Genomic DNA, 22918 nt, shown 5'->3' with positions numbered 1-22918 from the left:
GCATACACTCTTGCAAAGTACCAATAAGACAAATGACAAAATTGCACAGCCTGTTCGTTCATATTTTTTATTAACATGGAAATGAGGAGATAGTACATATTTCAATCAAGTGTTTATATACACAGTAAATCAAGATGAGGGTCATCAAACAAAATTTACTGTACCCATGTGGATTCCTTGCAGTGGACCAATCTATCTGATCATTGCATAACATGTAAATAATCTGAATATACATGTACATGCATTACAGAACAACTCTAGGATATCACTGCACCACGATTATCTTACCTATGACTTTTAATATTAACATTGTTCATACAATAATACGAGGCCATAATGCGAATTTGTACAAAATTTGAATGTAGATTTGTTGAGATGCGGATTATGTGGGTCACATAAAAACAAAAATATGAATTTTGTTTTTTAAATGTGTGGGGGGGGGGGATAAACTAGCACAAGATGCTAGAAAACTCTTTATACAAGAGACTGAATGGTCACATAAAGTGTACATTTTGCATCTGAACCAGTTGTACAAATCAATTTATCCAGATAATTCATTTCTTCTGTTACAGCTATCTCTTATTATATATATGTTGCTCAACCTGACAGAAAATGACCGATTTTGAAAAGAAAATCCTGTCCTATCCTTTCCAACATGTACTAAAGGCTACACTCTGCATAATAGGTACAATGTTGTACTGTGTATTTCCAATATATAGACATCTGATGTGTGTTGCAAGTGTATGTGCATACCTGTTGGTGCTACATCATAAACTACATCATACGTATGTGTTTCTTGGTTCTGAAATTAGTAAATTCATTCATGAGCAAAAATATACTGTTTGACAAAACAACACAATAATGTCCAGAATGATTGTTTTGTAGTCATCAGGGGCCTGTCTTATAAAGACTTGTGATAGAAATCAATCGCAAGTTTTTTGTGTGCTGCAATGCAAGTTGCGATTGATTTGGGGACTTGTGATTGATTTGAAGGCTTTATAAGACGGGGCCGAATCTTGCTTAATGAAGTGCAAGGTCCTCCATGTGTAACTGGTAAACATGTATGTCCTTCAAAAACTTATACTGTACATGCTATTTTCAGTCACTGGAAACCTCACCCCTTTGATTGACTGCAAGTCATATTCTAGGAGGATTTAACAAACAGTTGCTGATACATGTGTACAATCCAGTACACTGAATGTGCTCCCATTATAATGAAGTCCTCAGGACCAGCACTTTTCTTTCGTTATAGTTAATAGAATTTGGGATATGAATCTTAATTTCGTTGTAACAAGAATTTCGTTAAAACCATGTTTGTGAGTTATCGGGAGTGCACTGTACATAAATTTTATGCTTTAAATGCATACTTTAGTACAGTATTTGTCTTGCATTCAATACAATGTTGACTGAAGGACAAAAATATACACATCAAAGTATGTTAAAGCAAAACAGTTATACAGTATTATAATCAGAGATAACTGCATTCCATTCATGTTCGTACAGTGTGCCTTTCATGATCATGAGCTTAAGTCATGCTCTGCTAGGCCTACATTTTAAAGTAGGAAAGAACCTACCCCCCCCCCAAAAAAAAAAAAACAAACAAACAAACACACAAACACTGTTGGAAACACAGCATCTACATCATTCAGTATTCAGTGTGGTGGAGCTGAAATAATGTAAAGGTTTTCACCATAAATTGCCTAAACTCCTGCGAATTGTGCTCTTGTTTACATGAACATGTACACAATAATAATCCAACAGAAACCCCCATGTTTGAAAAAAAAAAAAACATCATCATCTGGCATTCTTCATCATAAATGGGTTAGTTTGTCAAACCATCTTCAATATTTGTCTTCTTCTTTTCCCGGTTTCTTTTTGTGACAAATATTGCATGATTACCTTTTCTTTGCAAACACTTCCATCTAGATATTCAGCTTTACACATATCTACAAAGGAGATTTTTCCCACTAGGCAGCAAGTGCTATGACTTCACGCTTGTGTCTCTTGACTTGTAAATGACCCCTCTACTCTTCAGGTCTTGCCTCATTCCTTTGGGGAGTTCACCTGTCACTGATACAGCATAGCATCCTTTCACATAGCGATCTACATACAAAATAAGAACAGTAAGATTTCACTATCTTTTCCATTACGGACAGGAACATACAGCTGTAGCATAAAGAAGGAATGACACACCACAGCAATCAATTGTTCTATGAATGAAATAGTTCGATGATTTAAACAATTTGACATATCAGAAAATGCATACTCTACATGAACGTACGCATAGGGAAAAGGTGCCCAATTTTCTCAAGTGCATCATTGACTTGGAACATTGACCACAAGACTGCAACATCAGTACATCTGGAAGCTAGAGAAATTCACTTCGATACATCACAAAAAGACAAATGTAGATCTCTGATAGGTGGAGTATGCCCTATTGACATGAGTGATAATACATGAAGTCAAGTATTTCTCTTATAAGTTTGTATGTTGTATTGTAAACCAACTTGTTCATTATTAATTGGCTGGCACAAGATGATAATTTTCATACTGAAACAACAGACAGAAAAGTCTTGCCCATTTCTAATATCTAGATGAATGCTGAATACACAGTCTATTTCTCAGTGCTTCTATTTTTTGCAAATTTCCCAAGTTGACCAATAGACACAAAATTAACAAATCTTGAAAATATTGCCTCCCGTGATACAAACGTGTTGTACATACTAAAGTTTAGTATCATCTAGTAGGTGGGAATTGGCAAACATTTCTCTTGAAAAGACATTGACTTTTTGAACATGTACTCATTGATAATGAATTCAACCATTGAAAAAGTGTCCTACAAGTCCCAATTAACAAAATATCATACTTGTTAAGTATAGGGCATAGACAGGCATCCCAGCCTTAGTTTGGACTATTTGGTTTCATTTTCATTTTTTCCAAAGTATTCTATACTTCCATTAGAATGGCCAGCAGACCTAGATCACAAAATATTTGGATGTTTTGAGACCAGTACCTGTTATGTAATCAATACATAATTTGTCAAATTTCAACAAAATGGTACCAGACTCCCAAAAGAGAAAAGACAATCATATTTGCAGCAGTTGGGCAAGGAATACATTTCTGTAAAATTTTCTATAAAAGACAGAATTTTGCACAAGAGATAAACAAAGACACAGGAAAAGCAAATTTCCACAAGCACTTACTTGTTCTTTGCCATTTTGCCACCCAGCTGTCTTCTGGACTCATCAATGATATTAAACTGTGGAAACAAGAAATGCCAAAATAACTGCCAGAACACAAGTAAAAGAGTCTAATGATTTATCTCATTTTTTATTTTTATTTTAATAAACCAAATGTCATCTTCAGATGCTGAAACAATATCAAATGTTAATTTAGTGGACTGAGTTGTTTCTAAGAAAAATCACACTGGGATTCACAAGGAGACTTCTAAATGAGATTGTAAAATCTCAAAAACATAACGATAATGCATTTGGAACAAAGAGGTCACTAAGTGTATCATGTTTGCAAAATTTAGAAAAGGTCATAGGATAATGATAACTGCAGAACCATGCGAACAAGAAAATGGGCCATATTCAAACAAAAATTGCCACATATTGATTTAAGAAATTAATTGACATTTTGCAAACAGCTTCAAAGACAAACCATACCATGACAATCTCACATGGTGTCTTGTAAACTTGAGACAATCTAGGTACGGTGCACATTTTCGGATAAAATGAATTCCATGGAACACAATTTAAAAATAATATGTACGCATGTTGAAGGTGGGAAATCATTAGTAGTAAATCAAAAACTTGAAGACAAGAAGCCTATCTGCTTATTTTCCGTCGTATCAAAGCTATAGCCTCTACAACAATAAATTCATGAGGGTGGGAGAGTTTAGGGAAATTTCATAGTGTGGATAGCTACGGCAGATGTGCGACTCAGGTTTGGTTGGAAATACACATAGAGTTACAGTTGCAAACTTATATTTTAAACCATTTTATTTATTAATTTTTTTATTTGGGTAAGCTTGTTCTTCAGACAAAATGGTAAAATTTGGTTCCAAGTACTTGCTGAGCAATGTTAGTAGCATTACAAGCATTTACAAGTCATCCAGCGTTATGAATTGTGTGGACCAGCATACACAAACAAGGAAGCAAATGCTTTTTCTTATACATGTAGATGTACACAAAAAAAGAACAAAAAACAAACATTCACTAAACCTATATGGGGTGCTACTACAAACTTGTATGAAAAATACCTGAGTGTTTGTAAAGTTGATCAAAGTTTTGGTCTGAAGGTACCCCCCAGTTGTGAACATTTCCTGCTTATAGACCCTACATGTACTTACATGTACCCGGTTGACTACCCGGAAGTTGACATGTCTCCTTTAAGTAAGATCAGTTTTTCTTGTTCTTCATCATCTTTTTTTTTTCCTTGGGAATTTCTCAAGACAATGCTAGACTCTGGGGTTAAAACTTACACAGCACTGAACACAAACACAAACACGCATCTCCATGCAAAATGTAGTACCTACCCATCAAAAGATGGACTTGTGCAGTCGTAAACCATATCTCTGTTTCCTTTCATTGGTAGAAACTCTGCACAGTTGTCGCAGCCATCCAACTCAAACTGGTCAGCAGTCTGATGGAGATAATATTTATGAGGAAATAATCAAAAGTACAAGCCTGTAACAAGCCCATCGCCTGACTACTCTGAATTACAGTTTGTACATGTACATGTATTACAATCCATTAGAGTTGATAGAGGATGTACTCTTGTAGGGAAATTTAGAAAAGTGGAAATACATGTACATAGTACTGCATTAATAGCATTTCATTCTTTTCAGGAAAAATGGCATTTAAGATGTGTTTCTTATCAAGGTTTCATGGGATGCAGTCTACTTCATACAATAGTGTATTCACACTATACAATGTACTGTAATTGTTTCATATTGTATGGTTAAAAAATTGTAAAGAGACCACACACCGAATTCTTATGGGCCATCCACACAGGTAAATAATATCATTTGCCTAAATATAACCAGGAAGATTGTAATTGTTTTTGACTCTGCTGAATGGCGCTGCAATAGGCAATAAGGCAGCTCCCTGCAGTACACGTACAATGGATATAGTACGGTGTAGACACAAAGTATGAACACATATAACCTAGCTTCGTGCTGTAAATACTGTGTGCAGGTAATGCAAGTTAAAGAGGAAATCCACTCGAAAATATACTCTTAAAGGACAAGTCTACCTTCATATACACGTGGATTGAGTGAATGCAGCAATATTAGTAGAACACATCAGTGAAAGTGTGGGGAAAATCGGACACTCCGTTCAAAAGTTATGAATTTTTAAAGTATCTGCGTAGTCAGTGCTGGATGAGAAGACTACTACAGTGTATGATGTCATATGCGTACAACCATATAAAGAAAATAAAAAGAGATTTTCACAAAACTTTACTTTTTGAATAAAGTGCACACGTCTTCGACTTGTTACTGACATATGTTATGGGTAATATCATTCCCCCTGCCTTCTGAAACAGAGAAGTCAAGTGTTCTTTTGTTATGCGAGAAAAGTGAAAATATGTTGAATTTTCTTTATTCTTTCTTTATATCGTTGTACTCATGTGACATCACAAGCTATAGTAGTCTTCTCATCCAGCCTTGAGTGAGCAGAAACTTCAAAAATTCATAACTTTTGAACGGTTTGTCCGATTTTCCTCAAACTCTCAATGATGTGTTCTACTAATATTGCTGCATTCAATAAACCCATGAAGGTGAACTTGTCCTTTAAATAAGAAAGAGGGAAAAATTCTCTACAGAAAGTTCACCAGTGAGATGATGAGATAATGTTATGCCCTCACAATTTTTCATGCACGCTATACTTTTTACATGATATGCAATATAGGTTATTCTGAATACATATAGTTGTTATATTTAGCTACAGCCTGTACAACAGGTTAAAGCATAACAAACTAGATCAGAGTCAACATTAATTTGTTCCTTTCAATTTTGGGGTGGTTTTAAAGCAAGTTTTTTTTTTTATTTATTTACACAGCTAGAGCAAGAAATCATTTGCCAATTTGAATCTTCATAATGACCGATAAAGAAGTGTTTTCTGAAAAATTTTGAAACATCAGAATGTCAAAACTTCCTTACTTCCCATCTGATTTTGACAATTTTGTTGCATTGTTCTGCAGGGAATTTTGTTTATCTTTCTTATGATATTGATAAAATTTCTGAGGTGGATTTCTTCTTGAAATGTGCACACATTCTTTATGCATAATGTATGTGCCCTTATGCAGGGCTCCACACTAACTTTTTTGTTTGGTGGCCCGATGGGGCCACCAAAATCCTCAATTTCAAAGTTTTGGTGGCCCGAGAGAAAAATTTGGTGGCCCGAGAAAAACAATGAAAAACATTAAAAGTCTTGTTTTTTAATGAGTCAAATATTTAAGTTTTATCATAGTAAGAATTGGAAGTTGGACATATCTACTCATAAATAAACCTCAACAAACTCACAACACTCACTCTCAGGCATTCATTCAGTCCTTTTCATCCATCCTTTAAACAATTTTAACCGCTAATTGCCGGCACAAAAAGTTACGAATTTATTGACATACTTTTCAAAAAATTTTGGTGGCCCGAGGCGGGCCACTAAATATGCCCTTTTTTTAAATTTGGTGGTCCGACTTTCATTTCTGGTGGCCCCGGGCCACCGGGCCACCGTTAGTGTCGAGCCCTGCCTTATGTGCAGATGTTATTGTTACCATGGTCTCTCGGACCTTGCATACATGTATGCAGCCACACAAATCACACCATCTGATTCTGCACATTCCAAACTAAATGTACTTGCATGCTCCCTGTTGGATCACTGAACAAAACAGATGCTGAGTTCTTTGGATAAACATGATCCTATCAATGTTAACATCAATTCATTGTCATAGTCATGTACCAGCATTTTAATGGATATGGAAACAAACTTCTCCGTTTATATGATTCCAAAATTGTTAAAGATTCATTCGCGACTGCACAAGGAATGAGTTAGTAACATATTCAGATATTGATTAAAGTCTTAAAATTTAAGCTACTTGAAATCATTCATACATGTATTAGAACATTCAATAATATATTACGAGGTCCTTACTGTTTCAATGATATGATTGTGTCATTTCTTCAACTTTATGTTGGTAGGGACCTACTAAAAAACAGGATCCATTTATGAATAGAAGCATCAAGGGGACTGGTGCAGTGATTAGGCCCAAACATCATATGCAAGCCACCCATATGATTTGACCAAAACATTGCACCGTCCAAAATGTGACTGCCTGCTATATGCTTTTGCACATTGTCACAAATGTACACACAAGTAGTTATGTACATGTATCAAGGCTGTATGCATGATTCTTTAATGTGTATGTACACAGGGTGACCAGATTAATGGAGAACATTCTTTATGATATAGATATAGTACATACAGGCTGACCAGATCAGTGGAGAATTTTTTATGTGGTATACAATGTAGCTACAGTACACATGCATGTGACAGGAAATACATTATAGCTCACTCAATCTAGAATGATTTAACCCATTCCAGAAAATTCTAGGAAGTGCTGCTGGCTGAGTGAGGCACTGCCCTTGTAACCCAATGTGATTGGTAGTTAATTTTGGCAATGATGTTATGCACATATTAGGCAGTGAGTCATCCAGGATTCCTGGAATTTGGACTTGCTAGTATGTTCAGGTATGTGGCCCCAGGTTGGAGAAAATTACAGAATGTACTAGAAAGGGGTGAATGGGTAGTATATAAGCAGGAGAAATTCTGAGGTAGGCAGAGTACCCAACACCTCTGCTCTGAGAGTTACGTCACTTCTGGCTCTGAAGCGACTTGTTATAGTCAGTCCTGTGTTACCTGCTGACCTGCTATACAAACTGTGTTTGTGGAGATAAGGCCTGGGAGACATTTTGCCTGCTGACATTTTGCCTGCAGAGAATTAATTTGCCTACGTTGGAGATAGACTCCATATTTTAGTGTCAACGGACATTATTACGGCAAAGCTGTTGACGGGCTGGTTTCTTTGCTGGACATTATAAAGTGAATCATCATTCAACGCATCAACTGGACGTGGTCATCATAACGTTTGGATTTTGCACGTTTCGCCGTGGACATACACCTTGTTTATCGTGGACTTTACCCTGGATTTATAAAGTGGATTATTGCAACCAGTGCCTTTGGAGTTACGTCGGAGGAACCATTCATCGGTGCGTCAAGGATCATTCATCGGTGCATCGAACATCGTATCTGGACACTGTCAAAGGATTACTTGCTTTCAAATTTGGCTGTAAGTGATTTCACTACCGATTTATAATTGTTTTATTGATCATTATTGTACTGATGTGAAAACCGATTACGAGTCTGTACCCACAATATCACTGTTAATAAACCGCCTGAACATTAGTTGATTGTTTCTTTTGTGCGATCATTCTCAGAGTGATTTTGGTCGTAACAAAACAGTCCAACCTCGTCCCTTGGACAGTTGGATTGGGCTTGTTGCGCGTGAGGGTGCCGATATAAAACTATTTTGAGAAGAAACTAACACATTTAGATCGAATGAGTTCTGGCCATGCCAATCTGGGGCTAGTAAATTTACTAGAAGTCTAATGCCAGTTACAGTACCCAGTAGATCTAACACTACTAGTACTAGTACTAACAGCATATCAGTCCGGGAAACCCACTCATGAGGCCTGCTCCCCCGTACGAGCACCCCTCCGCCTCATGAGGCCTCCGGAGAGCCTCATGAAGCCCCCAGGGAGAGAGACTCATGAAGCTCCCTCTTCACTTTTCACAGCTGAAGTCTGACATAATTTTACAAAGATTTGTAAAGCAGTTTGCGAAAAATGTCCGATTGAGAGATATTTTGATAATAAATGCAAGCCATGGAACATGTTCTGGCAAGAAAATACGGAGATAAAACTCTGTCATGTTTTCCTTGTGGACGTTGTATTTGTACCCCATTTCATCAAAGCAATAATGTGAATATTCTCCTACTGAAAAGATATTTTAGAGATATAAAAGAGATCTTTCTATTGTAATATGTGCCTTGTTTTTAAAAAAATGGGCACATTTTCCCCTTCCTTTTTTCCGTGTTGTAAAACTAACCATAAAAACCAGTATTGCAGTAATCAAGTACACTACACATGCGTGGTCAAGCTGCATTGTTTTGCATGGTAAATTATTATGCTCCCGTGCGTGTGTAGTCGCAGCTTGTGCGCTGTCCGCGCTGGATGCAGCAGGACGATTGCAGGCAAAGCGCCAAAAGTCTGTGGACATCGGAATTCACGAAGAAAGTGAAACCGTAATACCTACAAAGTGATCGGTTTGCTGACAAATTCGTGTACCCACCTTCTCTATCAGTGTGGAATAGTAATTTGGAATATATACACAAGATTAGGTTAGTTCTGATTTTATTTTTCTTGTTACAAATCTTTGTAAAATTATGTCAGACTTCAGCTTCATGGGACTGATTCATGCATGGAGAGGTGAGAGCTGCAGAAAAAAAGCACCGAAAATATTTAGTTGGATCAGGCCGCTAGGTGCGGCAGCCTTGCATTTAACGAACCCGTTGGCGCCCGTGTTTCGATGGGTCGCTGTGCATCTGTTGATTAAAACTCGATTTTTGTACAAAAAAAGAACAGACAGAATTTTTTCTTCTTTTCATCAATAGTGGACATGTGCGTGTAACAAAAAGTCACTGTGCAAAGTTGTGACAATTTATACGTCAGATGTGAGATGAATGAAAATTGAAGAGGGAGATTCATGAGTCTCTCTCCCAGAGGGGCTTCATGAGGCTTTCAGGAGACCTCATGAGGCGGAGGTGTGCTCGTACGGGAAAGCAGGCCTCATGAGCGGGTTTCCCGGACTGATATCATGGATATAGGCCTACCACCAAGGCTAAACTACTAAATTTACCACAGTCCATGATAATTGATATTAAAATTATGTGTCTGGATCTAAAAATTACTCTGATTTCTAAAGCAACATCAGTTCGGGAAACCCACTCACAAGGGGGGCCCCTCCTTATAAGTAACCCGTCCCCCTTATAAGTAACCCCGTCCCCCTTATAAGTAACCCCCGGGGCACCCCTTATAAGGAGTCTCCACGCTTTTTTGCAGTGCAACGCGAAAATGAAAGGACTGCGGCAATTCGCTTGATTATGTCCATAAAGCTTCACAAGTTTCCTAGTTACTCACGAAATTTGAGCAAAATCGGTTTGAGGCATCACATCTAAAATCATGGATTTAAATGCGATGTCAAACGACCCATGCGAATGCTGAAATGCAAGCGATTACTGGCGTGAGTGTCGCCAGGCGCGGCGGCGCGGCAATGCTTGAGTGCAGACGTGGCGACTGAGTACGGAGACTTTCGTTCATCAAGCCACCTCAATGAACGAAAGTCTCCGTACTCAGTCGCCACGTCTGCACTCAAGCATTGCCGCGCCGCCGCGCCTGGCGACACTCACGCCAGTAATCGCTTGCATTTCAGCATTCGCATGGGTCGTTTGACATCGCATTTAAATCCATGATTTTAGATATGATGCCTCGAACCGATTTTGCTCAAATTTCGTGAGTAACTAGGAAACTTGTGAAGCTTTATGGACATAATCAAGCGAATTGCCGCAGTCCTTTCATTTTTGCGTTGCATTGCAAAAAAGCGTGGAGACTCCTTATAAGGGGTGCCCCGGGGGTTACTTATAAGGGGGACGGGTTACTTATAAGGAGGGGCCCCCCTTGTGAGTGGGTTTCCCGAACTGACATACACGGTCAAACAAAGAGCAAAATCCAGGATTACCCTATGTAGCCTATTCCCCTTTTCTAAAACCCTTATTATAGACCCTTATATAGACCTAGAAAACTACGTGCCGACGAGTGATTCGTGATCATGATTTTTTTATCAGACTCGGGTTCTACTCTAGGCATCCGACGAGTATGGTTACATCAAAACAAATGGGTGGGACAACACACTTGCGAAGCAACTTATCAATTTACATGCATGAAAGACTCGTATCGGTAATTATCCACTTCAAGCGATAATCAACTTGGAATACATACCTTTATAAGTGAGCATAATAAACAGGCTCTCAACCCTCGCATTCCAGTAGGAACAACATCCATTTTAACCGTATTTTCTGCAAAATCAAACACAAAGAGATTTTCTTGCCGCAGTCTGGCCACGCACAAGGATCTGGACAAGAGAGTATAGTAGTCGTGATACCTAGTCTTTCTTTGACAGCAGTCTGTTATGACAGCAATGAATGGATTCTCTTTGTTAGATATGACATTTGAAACACATGCCAATCCACTGAATGTAATGAAAAAATACAGATACAATTTTATGTAATGAAATAATGCAGATATATCACAGCCTTATAGGTGATTAGTAAATTGAAAAACAACAACATAGCCCAGATACAAAAAATTGCCTGAGTTGAAACAACTACTTCTCAAACTTCGACCGCCCTCTTTTGGTGAAATGCACCGCGAAATGTGAAAATGGCGACTAATGTTGATGTTGTCCGTGTCACTCACGCTCAGCTAAAGAAAAGGGCGGAAATTCTCAAACAAAAGTCGAAAAATACTACCAGGGATGGTGAGTAAAAGCATTAACCTTAGCTAAGCTACATAATCTATTATGATTCTGTTAATACAATTGCGCATTTAAAGATGAATATGGTCCGAAAGTTTTGAACTGCACTGAGCTGTGTCTTTCTGACTGGACTGGATCATGTTCCGCCTGTACGGCTGTAGTACAGGCGGAACATCCAGTCCAGTCAGAAGACACAGCTCAGTGCATAATCAGATAATCACGGATGTAACAATAGCTTCCGAAACTACAACATAGTCGTCTCGTAGGAGAGTGGATCGTATTCGTTGACACCGGACGCTCTCGCGCTTTTTAACATGTTTACCTCCGCCTACATTTAGCAGAGCTAGAGGGAGGAGGTTATGTTTTCGTGACCGTTGATTTGTTGATTGTTGCCTGTCGTTGCTAGTTGGTCTGCAGTGTTGGTTGGTTGGTTTGTTTGTTTGTCCGTCTGCAAAATAACTCAAAAAGTTTTGCACGGATTTGGATGAAACTTGCGGGAATGGTTGAGAATGACACAAGGAACAGATGATTAAATTTTGGTAATGATCCGGAAATTTTTATGGATTTTATGAAGGATTCTTGATACTTTGCCATGTATAGACCTTATGCATATGACGTCACACGGTCTTACTAACTGAAGGGCGCCCTCCCTCAGAGGGCAAGCGATGCGTTGCTAGAGCGTGCTTTTACACGCGAGGCAATGGGCATTTACACACAACATCGGTGTTTCTTTTACTGTCTTTTCTATTGCGTGTAATCTACAGCCCTAGATCGGAAAATTCAAGCTTGTATAGCAAAATCGACATTTGATGTATGCATTGCACTTACCAGGTTAATGATATATCCAACATTTTGGCACAATTTTCATGAAAAAAGATGCAACTACCAGCGGTCGTAACAGCTCATCAACCTACGAATCCGTTAGCCAATCACATGCGAGGTAGATTTCTACGTGTTTTTTATTAAAACACGTACCTCGCATGTGATTGGCTAATGAAATTCAAAATGGCGACACACATTCAGCGAACGGCGATGTTGCGCTATGGATACAAATTTCTGCGATATAACCTAGGAATTCTGTAGTTACTGTGAGTATTTCGATTGCACAATGTGAGAAAATTACCCAAATATTGCTGCATAATGTGTCATGTCATGTCAAACTTGTTTGATGGAAAAAAAAAACCTGCCATTAGCCTGGGGACTGGCGGCGAGTGAGGCGATCGCCGCTAGCGCGCATAGGAAAAGCACATAACTAGCTGCACGCCTCTGCGATGTCAAGGACTTCGCTTGCCCTCTAAGATGGCGTCGCGAGAGGTTGTCAAGCGAGTGATGACGTCAATGCATAAGGTCTATAGGGTCAATGAACTTGGAAGTTGAAGCTGCACATTTTGGAGGCTTTCATGCATGCACTTAACTGCGTGCTCTAGTTTCTGCTGGGGTGGGGCAAGGCGCACCGCGCATCTGAGGGTTTATGACGTAACAAAGGCTTCTATTGTGTTTGTTAGACTAGGCCTACCCGGTATAGACTATATTGGGAAATCAGGCAATTTTTCAGTGGATGAAAATCACTGATCTCTATGGAAGAGCAAGATCATCAGTGGAAAGTAGCTGCTTGGCAGAGGTCTGCGCTCTCGGAGTGCTATTCAAGTGTTGTTGTTTTGTTTCTTTTGTTCTGAATTCCGTACTTCACAAAGTCCTGAAAATTACCAATTCACAAAAATTACGAAAATTATTCACTGCTATTTTTTAATAATAAACATCAAGTAGACTAGCTCTAGAGTAAAACCCCAAATTTTCGTCCAGCCCCCAAAATCCGGACAATAATTACTTATCACAAGCCAGCAAATTCTACTGTCACAACACACGCATATGCGCATATCCGCATATAACATCGTTTCACGTACTGACACACTCGTTCACCATAGGAAAGTGCCCGAGTCACCTCCAAAAATCCATCTAAAATCCCAAATTCTGCCGTCGAAAACGCAGAATCGCCGCAACTTTTCCAAAGCATGCGCGAATTAGAGTCTAGGTCCGTGTAAAGAATCAGGGTCGCGGAAATAAAAATTGGAAAATTACGCCGTTCTGTTGCAAGATTTTTCGCTTATCGCAAGCTCAGGAGGGTGTGATGGTATCCTCAAAAACACAGAAAAAAAAAAATCTCCGTATGCGCCGATGCAGTGTATAAATGTACAGTGGCTGAGTGCAAGTGCAGAGTCATCAAAATTCAGACTCGAACGGGCGCTGCAACGTCCCCGATGCAACCTTGCACCAACAAGGTATGGCGACGCTCATTTTTCAGCGGCCTTGTAAAGTTGTATTGCGTATTGATATTGTGCGCATGTCCGAATTTTAGAGAGGCTGTCCGAATTTTGGGGAATTGACAAGGTGATAATATTTGGGGATTCTGTGAAATTTTATGATGTATTTAACAAAATCAATATTGGGAAAAAGTAGGTTGAGATATAGTTTTGTAGAGTAATATTTGAGTTGAAGAAATATTGCAAAAATTACAAGGGGGTTTACTCTAGATCTAGATGAAGAGTGGTATTCCCCTCCGAAAAGTTGTCTTTTTTGAGCGTGGTGGAAAATCGCATTATAAAATTTCGGACGCGATTTTCGTAATAGAATAATCGAAGTCTTTCGCATCTTGTCCTTGCACCAGAATCACAATTTATACCCACGATCCACCGTACACATTCTTACCGAGCAGACGGCAAAGAAAAAATCGGCAAAGGAGGCTCAAATTTCGTATTTTACAGTAAAATGTCTAACATGAAGAATTTGAACAGTTCAGGCTATAATATCTTGTGCTAAATTGGCAGCTTCTTCTGAATCTGAGGTAAAATGTGAATTTCTTAGCGTTTGTACATTTTTGTGTTGCTTTTCTTGCAATTTCGGTCCCTGCAACGCTCTGTGAGTGAGGCTAGTCTATGAAGTCCCACGCGTACTGAAAATGCAAAAATGTGTGCATCCGGAATTACCATGCTGTTCGGTAATTAATATCATACCTGTACATACCTAGCTGGTAACAACAACTTCAAATCGCAGGATGCAGTTACCCAGTTTTTAGCTGTACTTGGTGGCTTCCCTTCCAAAGTACTTCTGACTTGTGGAGTTTTATCTGGAGTTGCGTCGCCAAGAGTGGTCTACTTTTTTTAGCATACGACTGTAACATCAATTACCATATGGGCATTTCCGTGAGTTGTGCGACATGACCACCAAAATTTTACCCACATATTTCAGGACAACTGATGATCTTACTTTGTTAGCCATAGTTTGAAGTGTGTGAAACCAACTTTACATTTAAGAAAAGTTCTCTTTTGTGCATTTTCATACCTTTTGAAACCAGAAAGCATTTTTTGACCTAAAAATCCCTAAAAATGCATTTTTGTTGCTCTTTGCAATTATTTTTTATATTTGAGGCTCAAATCAAACTTTGTTTGGTTTTACAAATCAAAAATATATTAATCTAGCAGTAAATAAAGTGGAGACCTCGATATAAGATATTACTTCGGACACCAGCGTGCTCTTACATAGCTCGAGAAGCTGCTGTAACGTGAGTTACCGAAACATGAACTTTTTAACCTAGCAATTTTACTATGCCCAACTGAGACATGGTATTTTGGATTATCAAATGACTATGCAGCACACATCCAAGAAATATGATGGGACTTATAGTCTTTGCTTCAAATTCTCATAACAGAGGTCTTAAAATTGTAACGTGAGTTACCATGTAACGTGAGTTACCACAATGTAATGTGAGTTACCGACATGATTTTTCTTTAATACCAAGAAATGATATGAAGGTTGTGATTGTAAGTAACCAATGAGTACATGATTACTGAACTCTTGTGGTCTATTTCCAGTAGATTGTTATTCTCTTGGTCTCTCTCTCTGTCACCAAACCAACTGGTCTACATGTACAATGTATTAATTACACATCACTTGTTCATCACATGTTAACTTCCGAAAGAAACTGTTCCATATTTACTATTTAATATTACAGTGCATGTGTACTGATCTGTTACGAAAGTTGTTAAAAGACAATTCCAGGCTTTCAAGCAGGATAACGTAAAAAAGTAGGAATAAAGTAGGAACAAAATCTTTCAAAAAGTAGGAAAAAGTAGGACATGAGAGGAAAAAAGTAGGGCATTAAAGAAAAAAAGTAGGAATAAATGAGGACATGTGCAGGCTTTTTGGAGTAGTTTTCGTCAATACTCACCAGAACCCTTGATGTTACATGTAAATCTTAATTTGTACTCACAACCCTGCTGCCTCAGCCTCACTATTGCTCCTGGGAGAGCCTGAAAAATACAACAAAGGCAGACGTTCGTTAGAACAATGTCAGGTAACAAGCACAAATGCATGTTCAACCGTACAGTCAGTATGAATCTTGATCACTTATTACAATACTTACATAGAAAAGACATAATTTTGTGATTGACATGAACACCTACCATATATGTGATCCTGCATCGCAACACCAACAAAAAGTTGCCAAATATGGATTTTTAATTAAGAGCAGATTCTGAAAGAACAAACTTAAAGATGAAAATGATGTATATCTCGATTCAAATGGACTCTCCTAACCGATCCTAATATTGGAATGAAAGCACACACTCCGGAAAATGTGAACTGAGAAAAGGGGCTCCTGAAGTATAGCGTTTATTCAAGCGCTCAATCTTTATCAAGCCGTGCTAGCTGTGCAATGAATGGAACAAATAACAGAATGTTAACCACTGGAGCTACAACAATGAAGAGATTATCAGATTAAGCTGTGCATGCTTTATTAACACATTCTGTAGGTGATCAATGCCAACTTTCAAAGCAGAAGCATCGTCCTTTCTAAAGTTATTGGAGTTGAAAGTTAAAAGTATGGACAGGGTTTTTAAGAAATGAAAAGATGACTATGAGAAACACCTAATCACATTATTCTACCAAAAAGTGCATGTTCCAGAAAAAAAAAAAAACTGCTAAAAAACACAATTTCCTTTTCGTTTTATGATCCCAAACTTTATTATAATATATAAGAAGACTTGCCCTTTCAGAAAATATGAAAAACTCAAGACTGGCTGGATTGGCCCATATCATCTATTTTCAGTCCTAATACAAAATCAGTGCATGCGACTTTTTGTTGGTTTTGTGATGGACGGTCACATATCATCCCACAAAATATGACATAAACATTCCATGATGTGTAAGTTATACATTTATGCCAAAGGTATGTTATACACTTCCATAATTAAAAGATGGCATCTTTTGTCTACATTCATTTGAATGTTTTGAAGTTGTGAAGATATGTGTTTCATTCCAAAATGTAAAAAAGATTGGAAATAAGGATATTTGACAAAAGCAATTTTAAAAAAGATGACACTTTTATCTACATTCATTTGAAGTTGTGGAGATATGTTTCCTTTAAATGTGTGGATATAATGGATATAAGGATGTAAGGATGTTTGACAAAGCTATTAAGTGATGCTCACAACAACTTAGTATGCTTTCAAGTTCCAGCTGAATGACCATGAGATAAGAAATATACTTACTTTCCAAGAGACTTTCAATTTCAAATACATGTAAGCACTTAACATGTGTTCAAACATTTCAAAATAACAGGATAATGTAAACTACTTATATGTAGCACTCAGTATTAGTCTCTGAGAGCATGGAGCTACTAACAGTAGCTCCATGCTGAGAGCATATGTTATCATATTACATTTCTAGCAAGACATGCATGAAGAATGGGTTGTCTCATGACAGTGAGGCCTTATGAAGTGAAATTATATCTTTCCAAGAGACTTTCAATTTCAAATACATGTAAGCACTTAACATGTGTTCAAACATTTCAAAATAACAGGATAATTTAAACTACTTATATGTAGCACTCAGTATTAGTCTCTGAGAGCATGTGTTATCATATTACATTTCTAGCAAGACATGCATGAAGAATGGGTTGTCTCATGACAGTGAGGCCTTACGAAGTGAAAGATCTACCAATGCATTGACATCTTTATTTTGCAAATCCTGGCCCACTACAAATCTACACACTCAGATACTGTGAGTTTATGGCACAGTGTCCACAACTGAATTTCAAGTGATATAGATTATCTTCATAATCATATGATATAGATGGAAACACAAGGCAAGCTCAATTTAAAACACTTAAACCAATAGAACACAAAATATCCAAAGAGAGAGAGAGAAAAAAAGTAAATACTTTACATTTCAGCATCAGGGAAATGTAGTATTCTTGCATGTAGAGTAACATAACACTGCAGTATAACCAAATGACTCCACTTTACAAGATGTGAGGAGCATACATGTACATACTGCTTTTTGTTTCTCACTATCTGTAGTCTTACCAACTTTATAGGGAGCAAAAATGACTCTATTTTTTGATAATTTTCTGTAGATAACAAATAAATATGTTTTCATTTCTTTGGTGTTCTGTTGATGCTAGATTCCATCAATTCTTGAATCAACTTACATTTGTTAATTTAGAAAGAGGTGTAGAAAATAATCATTCTGTGCTTTCCACGGACTTACTACTGTTTGCAATATTTGCCACATTTACTGGAGATAGTTAATAGTTCTACATTCAACTGTTTTTTCAGCTCATCATGACCCTTTTTGTTGAATACACATACAGCTATTTGACCTTTTCAAGAAGATTCTCCATTTTGCAATTATTCCAGGCACTTTTAAGTTCATTCAATATTGTTGAAATCAAACTTCTTCATATATTTTGAGAATATTACATCCTTCCGCCTTTGAAATTTTGCATGGTTGAGATTCTGCTTTTCATTCTCCAGATATTTTGCTGGCTCAGTATTTCAGCATGTTAATCTTATAAACTACTCTTTGCAAGATCTGGAGAATAAATAAACAGTGACTGTCATTATCATTTTAGTCCTTGCTAGCTTCTCTGATTTCTCTGGTTGTTTGAGAGCAAATACACTCTAGAAAATCTGTATATTTACCATGCAGTTCCCATTCCCCCCCCCCCCCTTAAATACAGTGTATTTGTGCCCTTTCAATTTTGATACTCTCCACTGTTCTGTTGGTTTTCACCTTCAACTTACAGTTTTGTATGTTGACACAATTGGCATACACATCCATCCATTCACTTTTTTCTTCTTTAAAAAGTTTCCCTGTCTCACATTTTACCAAGACTCTTTCAGATGGTTCAATATTTTGGATATGTCACTTCAAATGACTCATCACACTTTGACTACTTTCGTTACGAGATTTCTGTTCTACCATTTTCTCACATCTTGTTCAAACTAGCTGGGTAATAAAAAGATGTTCAGCTTTAACTAAAATTTGCAAGATCTGTGGAATAAAAAGACATCATGGCTTCTACTTTTTCTGCAAGTTGTTTCCTCCAAACTTAACAAACTGTTCTTGGCGGTTCAACTTAAAACATCCACACGCTTGCTCTTATTTGAGGAATATGCATTCATTATCTTTCCTAAATGCTCTAGATGGTTTTTCTCTCTACATATTCCTGATAGTTTGTAAGTGTCGTCAGGAAGTGAACTTCAAAGTCTCATGGTTTAAACTTCAATCAATCTTTAAACGTTACTGAATTATTATTTTTGTGTTCGTTTTCTGTGAAGTTCCTCCATTTCCTACTTTCTTTTAAGTTCTTCGAGGTAAATGTATATGTCTTACCTATGATGCAATTCAACCTCTTAAACAATACTTGCAAGATGTATACACGCCATCAACTTTTAAGATTGTCCATAAAGAGGTTTCTGTTCTATTAGTCTTTATCTTTCACGATGGCTAAGTAATTACTGTTGTTCTCACTCCTTGTTAACAATTTGTGGGATCTGTTAATTAAACATTTCTTTTTTGTTCATCTGATTTTTCAGCAACTAACTTTCCTCAGCTGTTTACCTTCAGATGAATTAAGGTTTTTAGTAGTCATTATCTACCATCTGCCCATGATTCAAATAGATATCACAAGTCATATGTCTCATGTTAAAGGTCCAGTTTACCTTTGGGAGCAGTGCTTTTGATTTAGCCTCAGTAATATGCAAGTTTCATACAAATGGGTCCCTACCAATCCATGCTTTCTTGGGAATAACTCATCCTCACATCAACCAGATCTAGTTTCTGTGGTGAAACACTTACTTTTATATTAAGTTTTTCATATTGCAATCACTGGTAATTATTATCAAAACATATATTATTGAAGGATTTCAGGCAAAGGGGATCTGAAGGTGTCATTTCTTGTTTTGACATGACCTTTACGATTTACGTAGTAAACCATATTTTAGCAAAGGAAATTTCTGGTTTCTGAGGATTTGCATTCCAGCACATGCATTAGACATGATATGCTTGAACTCTACATCCATTAAAACTGGCTGTAGGCAGCATTTTTCCCTCAGTTGTATTCTTTGGAAGTCACATGTCAAATTCTACTTTTAAGTATGGCAAGCTTACCTGGTAATTTTGAGCGATGATGAGAGCTTGTTGAGCGCTGCTCCAAGTCCTAGGCTGCAATATCAGTGGGATCAATCACATCTGCACAGGAGCAAAAACTGAGGCTGGCAGCAGTCTTGTGGTTGATTGGTTTGTGTTATCCCTCTTTCATGCTGAAGAGGCTCTCCCCACCAGTAAGAATCTGCAACTAGAGTCTACTCATCATTTCTGAATATAAACTATTCAAGTACCGGGTAGCCTTGCCCATTTTTTTTTTTTTTTTGGCGGGATTTTTCACCAAAAAAGTAGGAAAAAGTAGGAAAAAGTAGGATTTTGAGCAAAAAAGTAGGAAAAGTAGGGACAGCAGTAAAAAAGTAGGAAAAAGTAGGAAAAGTAGGGCCACTTGAAAGCCTGCAATTCTTCTAAAGCTGCATGGACCTTGTTCCAGCAAATTATCAAAATTTTGTGATAACTATTAATAGCCTCCTGATTGGGATGATCACTGCATGATTATTCTTGAAAAGTTTTTGTAATTCAAGTGATTACTATTTGACATTTCATAGTTTATACCTACCTATATAGACCAAAGCCATTGTTTATGAGGCTGAAACATTTACATGTATGAACAGAATTTTAAGATTGGAGCTCGCTTCCTGCTGTTTTTTCTGAGATTTTTGAGAACTGAACATTGTGAATTTGACACGCTTTTAAATGTGTTTTATACTATTCTACTCTGAGGTTTTAGCTATATTGTTGCAAAATCCTACAATGAAACATTTCCATGTTTACTGTAATTTACTTTACATGCTGATCTATTACCAAAAACTTGTTGAATGTGAACCTCATTATCAGACATTTTCTTTAAGAGCTGGACAGTCATGTACAAAAATGTACCTTAAAGCAAACTATCAACATTTTGTGATATTAATAGTTAGCCTCCTGATCACAAAATATTTACTATTGATTCATGTTTTTCATTGGGATTTACTGCTTCAGTCTGCTTGATTACTCTAGAAGATACTGGTATACTTTTTACATGTATGTACAATTTAAATAATGGGTACTTGACATTTCATAGACCAAAACCATTGTTTTTTAAGGCTTAAACATTTATGAACATGTTTTATTAAACTGATCAATACTGGTAGCAGATAACTAAAATTTATCTGCAGTTTCTGTAATTCAATTCTAATTTCTGTACCAGTTTAGTATAAGAATTTGTAAACAAATCAAACATACAAACAATTGATTATTGAGTAATTCAAACAATTATCAAATAATTGGAATATAAATTGCATTGTTTAAAAGTTAAAAGATTTATTGAAATATTCATTTCTGAACCTTTAAACTCTCCACAGACTACATGTACAGGTCTCTAGTCTCGTGACTCAGTGTCAAAAATGGAATAGTTTATGGATGACTTGTTTTATCTAGATAGCCTGAAATCCATTTAGTAAAATTAAAAAAAAAAAACAATCAAATCAAATTCTCAATCAAATCTTCAATTTCTGATGCATTTGTTAACTGGAAAAGAGTGTAATTTAATGAAATAGACTCTGTTTCATATCATTTTGTTGAATACAATTTTTGTCTCAGTACAAATGAAAGCTTGGAACACGACTCAATTAAAAATGACATTTATCTTCAAGTTGGTATTCTAAATGTAAAGTTTCCTGCCTTTTGGTAATCTCATGGATAAAATGGGATTAATTACTGTCAGATCAATGTTCAAATCAATTTAGATTCTTTATTCATGGAGTTTGTTTGTGAAAAAAAGTTGTCTTGGTAAGTTTTCTTTGGATTATTAAGACAAAAAATCGTCTTGTGATCATGTGGACAAACTGTAACGTGAGTTACCGTAACGTGAGTTACCGCTTCACATGACGATACCTGGAGAATGTAAGACAATTTGAATTTTTACCATACTCGGTGATGTATGTTGTTAGTCCATGACTTTGACACAATAGACTTTAAAGTCTCTCTGTTTCTTGTTTGAGGAAACTTTTGAATATAAGACATGCCAAATTTTTGCATGTCTAAATTATGTAACGTGAGTTACCAACATTTGTAGTGTTTTTTCTCATAGTTCTCATAAGAGTCTGTGGATGTAATGTTGCTGTGAGGTAGGATGGAGGTGCATGATACTCATTCACATATAGTACCTCATATCACTAATTAGGTTTTAAGGATATTGATCTCAACGACCTAATTTTGAGTTCAAAATGTAACGTGAGTTACTGTGGAAATGCCCATATAGTTGCCACTTGCATGTATTTCCTATGCACTCCCGGGTTGGCAAACTATTAACGATAGGCACTGAATTAGTTGGCCGCCCATAGCGCGCCACATATTATTAGCGTGTGTATTCTACACACACTTCAATGTAGGATGCATTGTGCATTATCGCGTTTGAAAAACTTTGTTAATCTGCCACCTGAAATTCATTCGAAATCAAAGACATTCTCGCATTAAAATGGTTTTGTGACCTGTAACATACAACAAAATGTGTATGGTTGAATACATTTGGATTACAATTATTTGTGTTTTTATGGAGGAAAAATCAACACTGACAAAGGTACACCACGTTAGTGTTCCATGCAATACAATCAATGGTTGGATCTGACTCTATGTAGCAATCTCAAAACAATCACTGCCAGTTTTTCTATGCTATGGTGTTCTTAAGAAGATAACTTTGTTTCCTCTTTCCATCAGCTTGTACACTGTACCTTGCCTGTACCAAGTCTAGCTCGGGTCTTGCTGTAGAGTGGTTGTTGCACAATTGTATATTGATATATCAGCATGATTATAGGCCTCCTGCCAGAGCACTTGTGCCTTGA

General features: G+C 37.1%; 1 protein-coding gene across 1 annotated transcript; it reads right to left on the bottom strand.

The window, feature by feature from the left end:
• Positions 1-61: 61 nt before the first annotated feature.
• Positions 62-11237, bottom strand: LOC140226824 (transcription elongation factor SPT4-A-like). The gene is made up of 4 exons (XM_072307252.1): positions 11117-11237; positions 4541-4647; positions 3204-3259; positions 62-2103 (listed from the first exon to the last, which is right to left on the bottom strand). The coding sequence occupies exons 1-4, from the start codon at positions 11177-11179 to the stop codon at positions 1982-1984; spliced, it is 348 nt and encodes a 115-aa protein (XP_072163353.1). The 5' UTR covers positions 11180-11237; the 3' UTR covers positions 62-1981.
• Positions 11238-22918: the final 11681 nt, after the last annotated feature.

Source organism: Diadema setosum, chromosome 4 (genome assembly GCF_964275005.1).
Source record: "Diadema setosum chromosome 4, eeDiaSeto1, whole genome shotgun sequence".
Taxonomy (NCBI): domain Eukaryota; kingdom Metazoa; phylum Echinodermata; class Echinoidea; order Diadematoida; family Diadematidae; genus Diadema; species Diadema setosum.
This window is presented reverse-complemented; position numbering and strand designations above follow the sequence as displayed.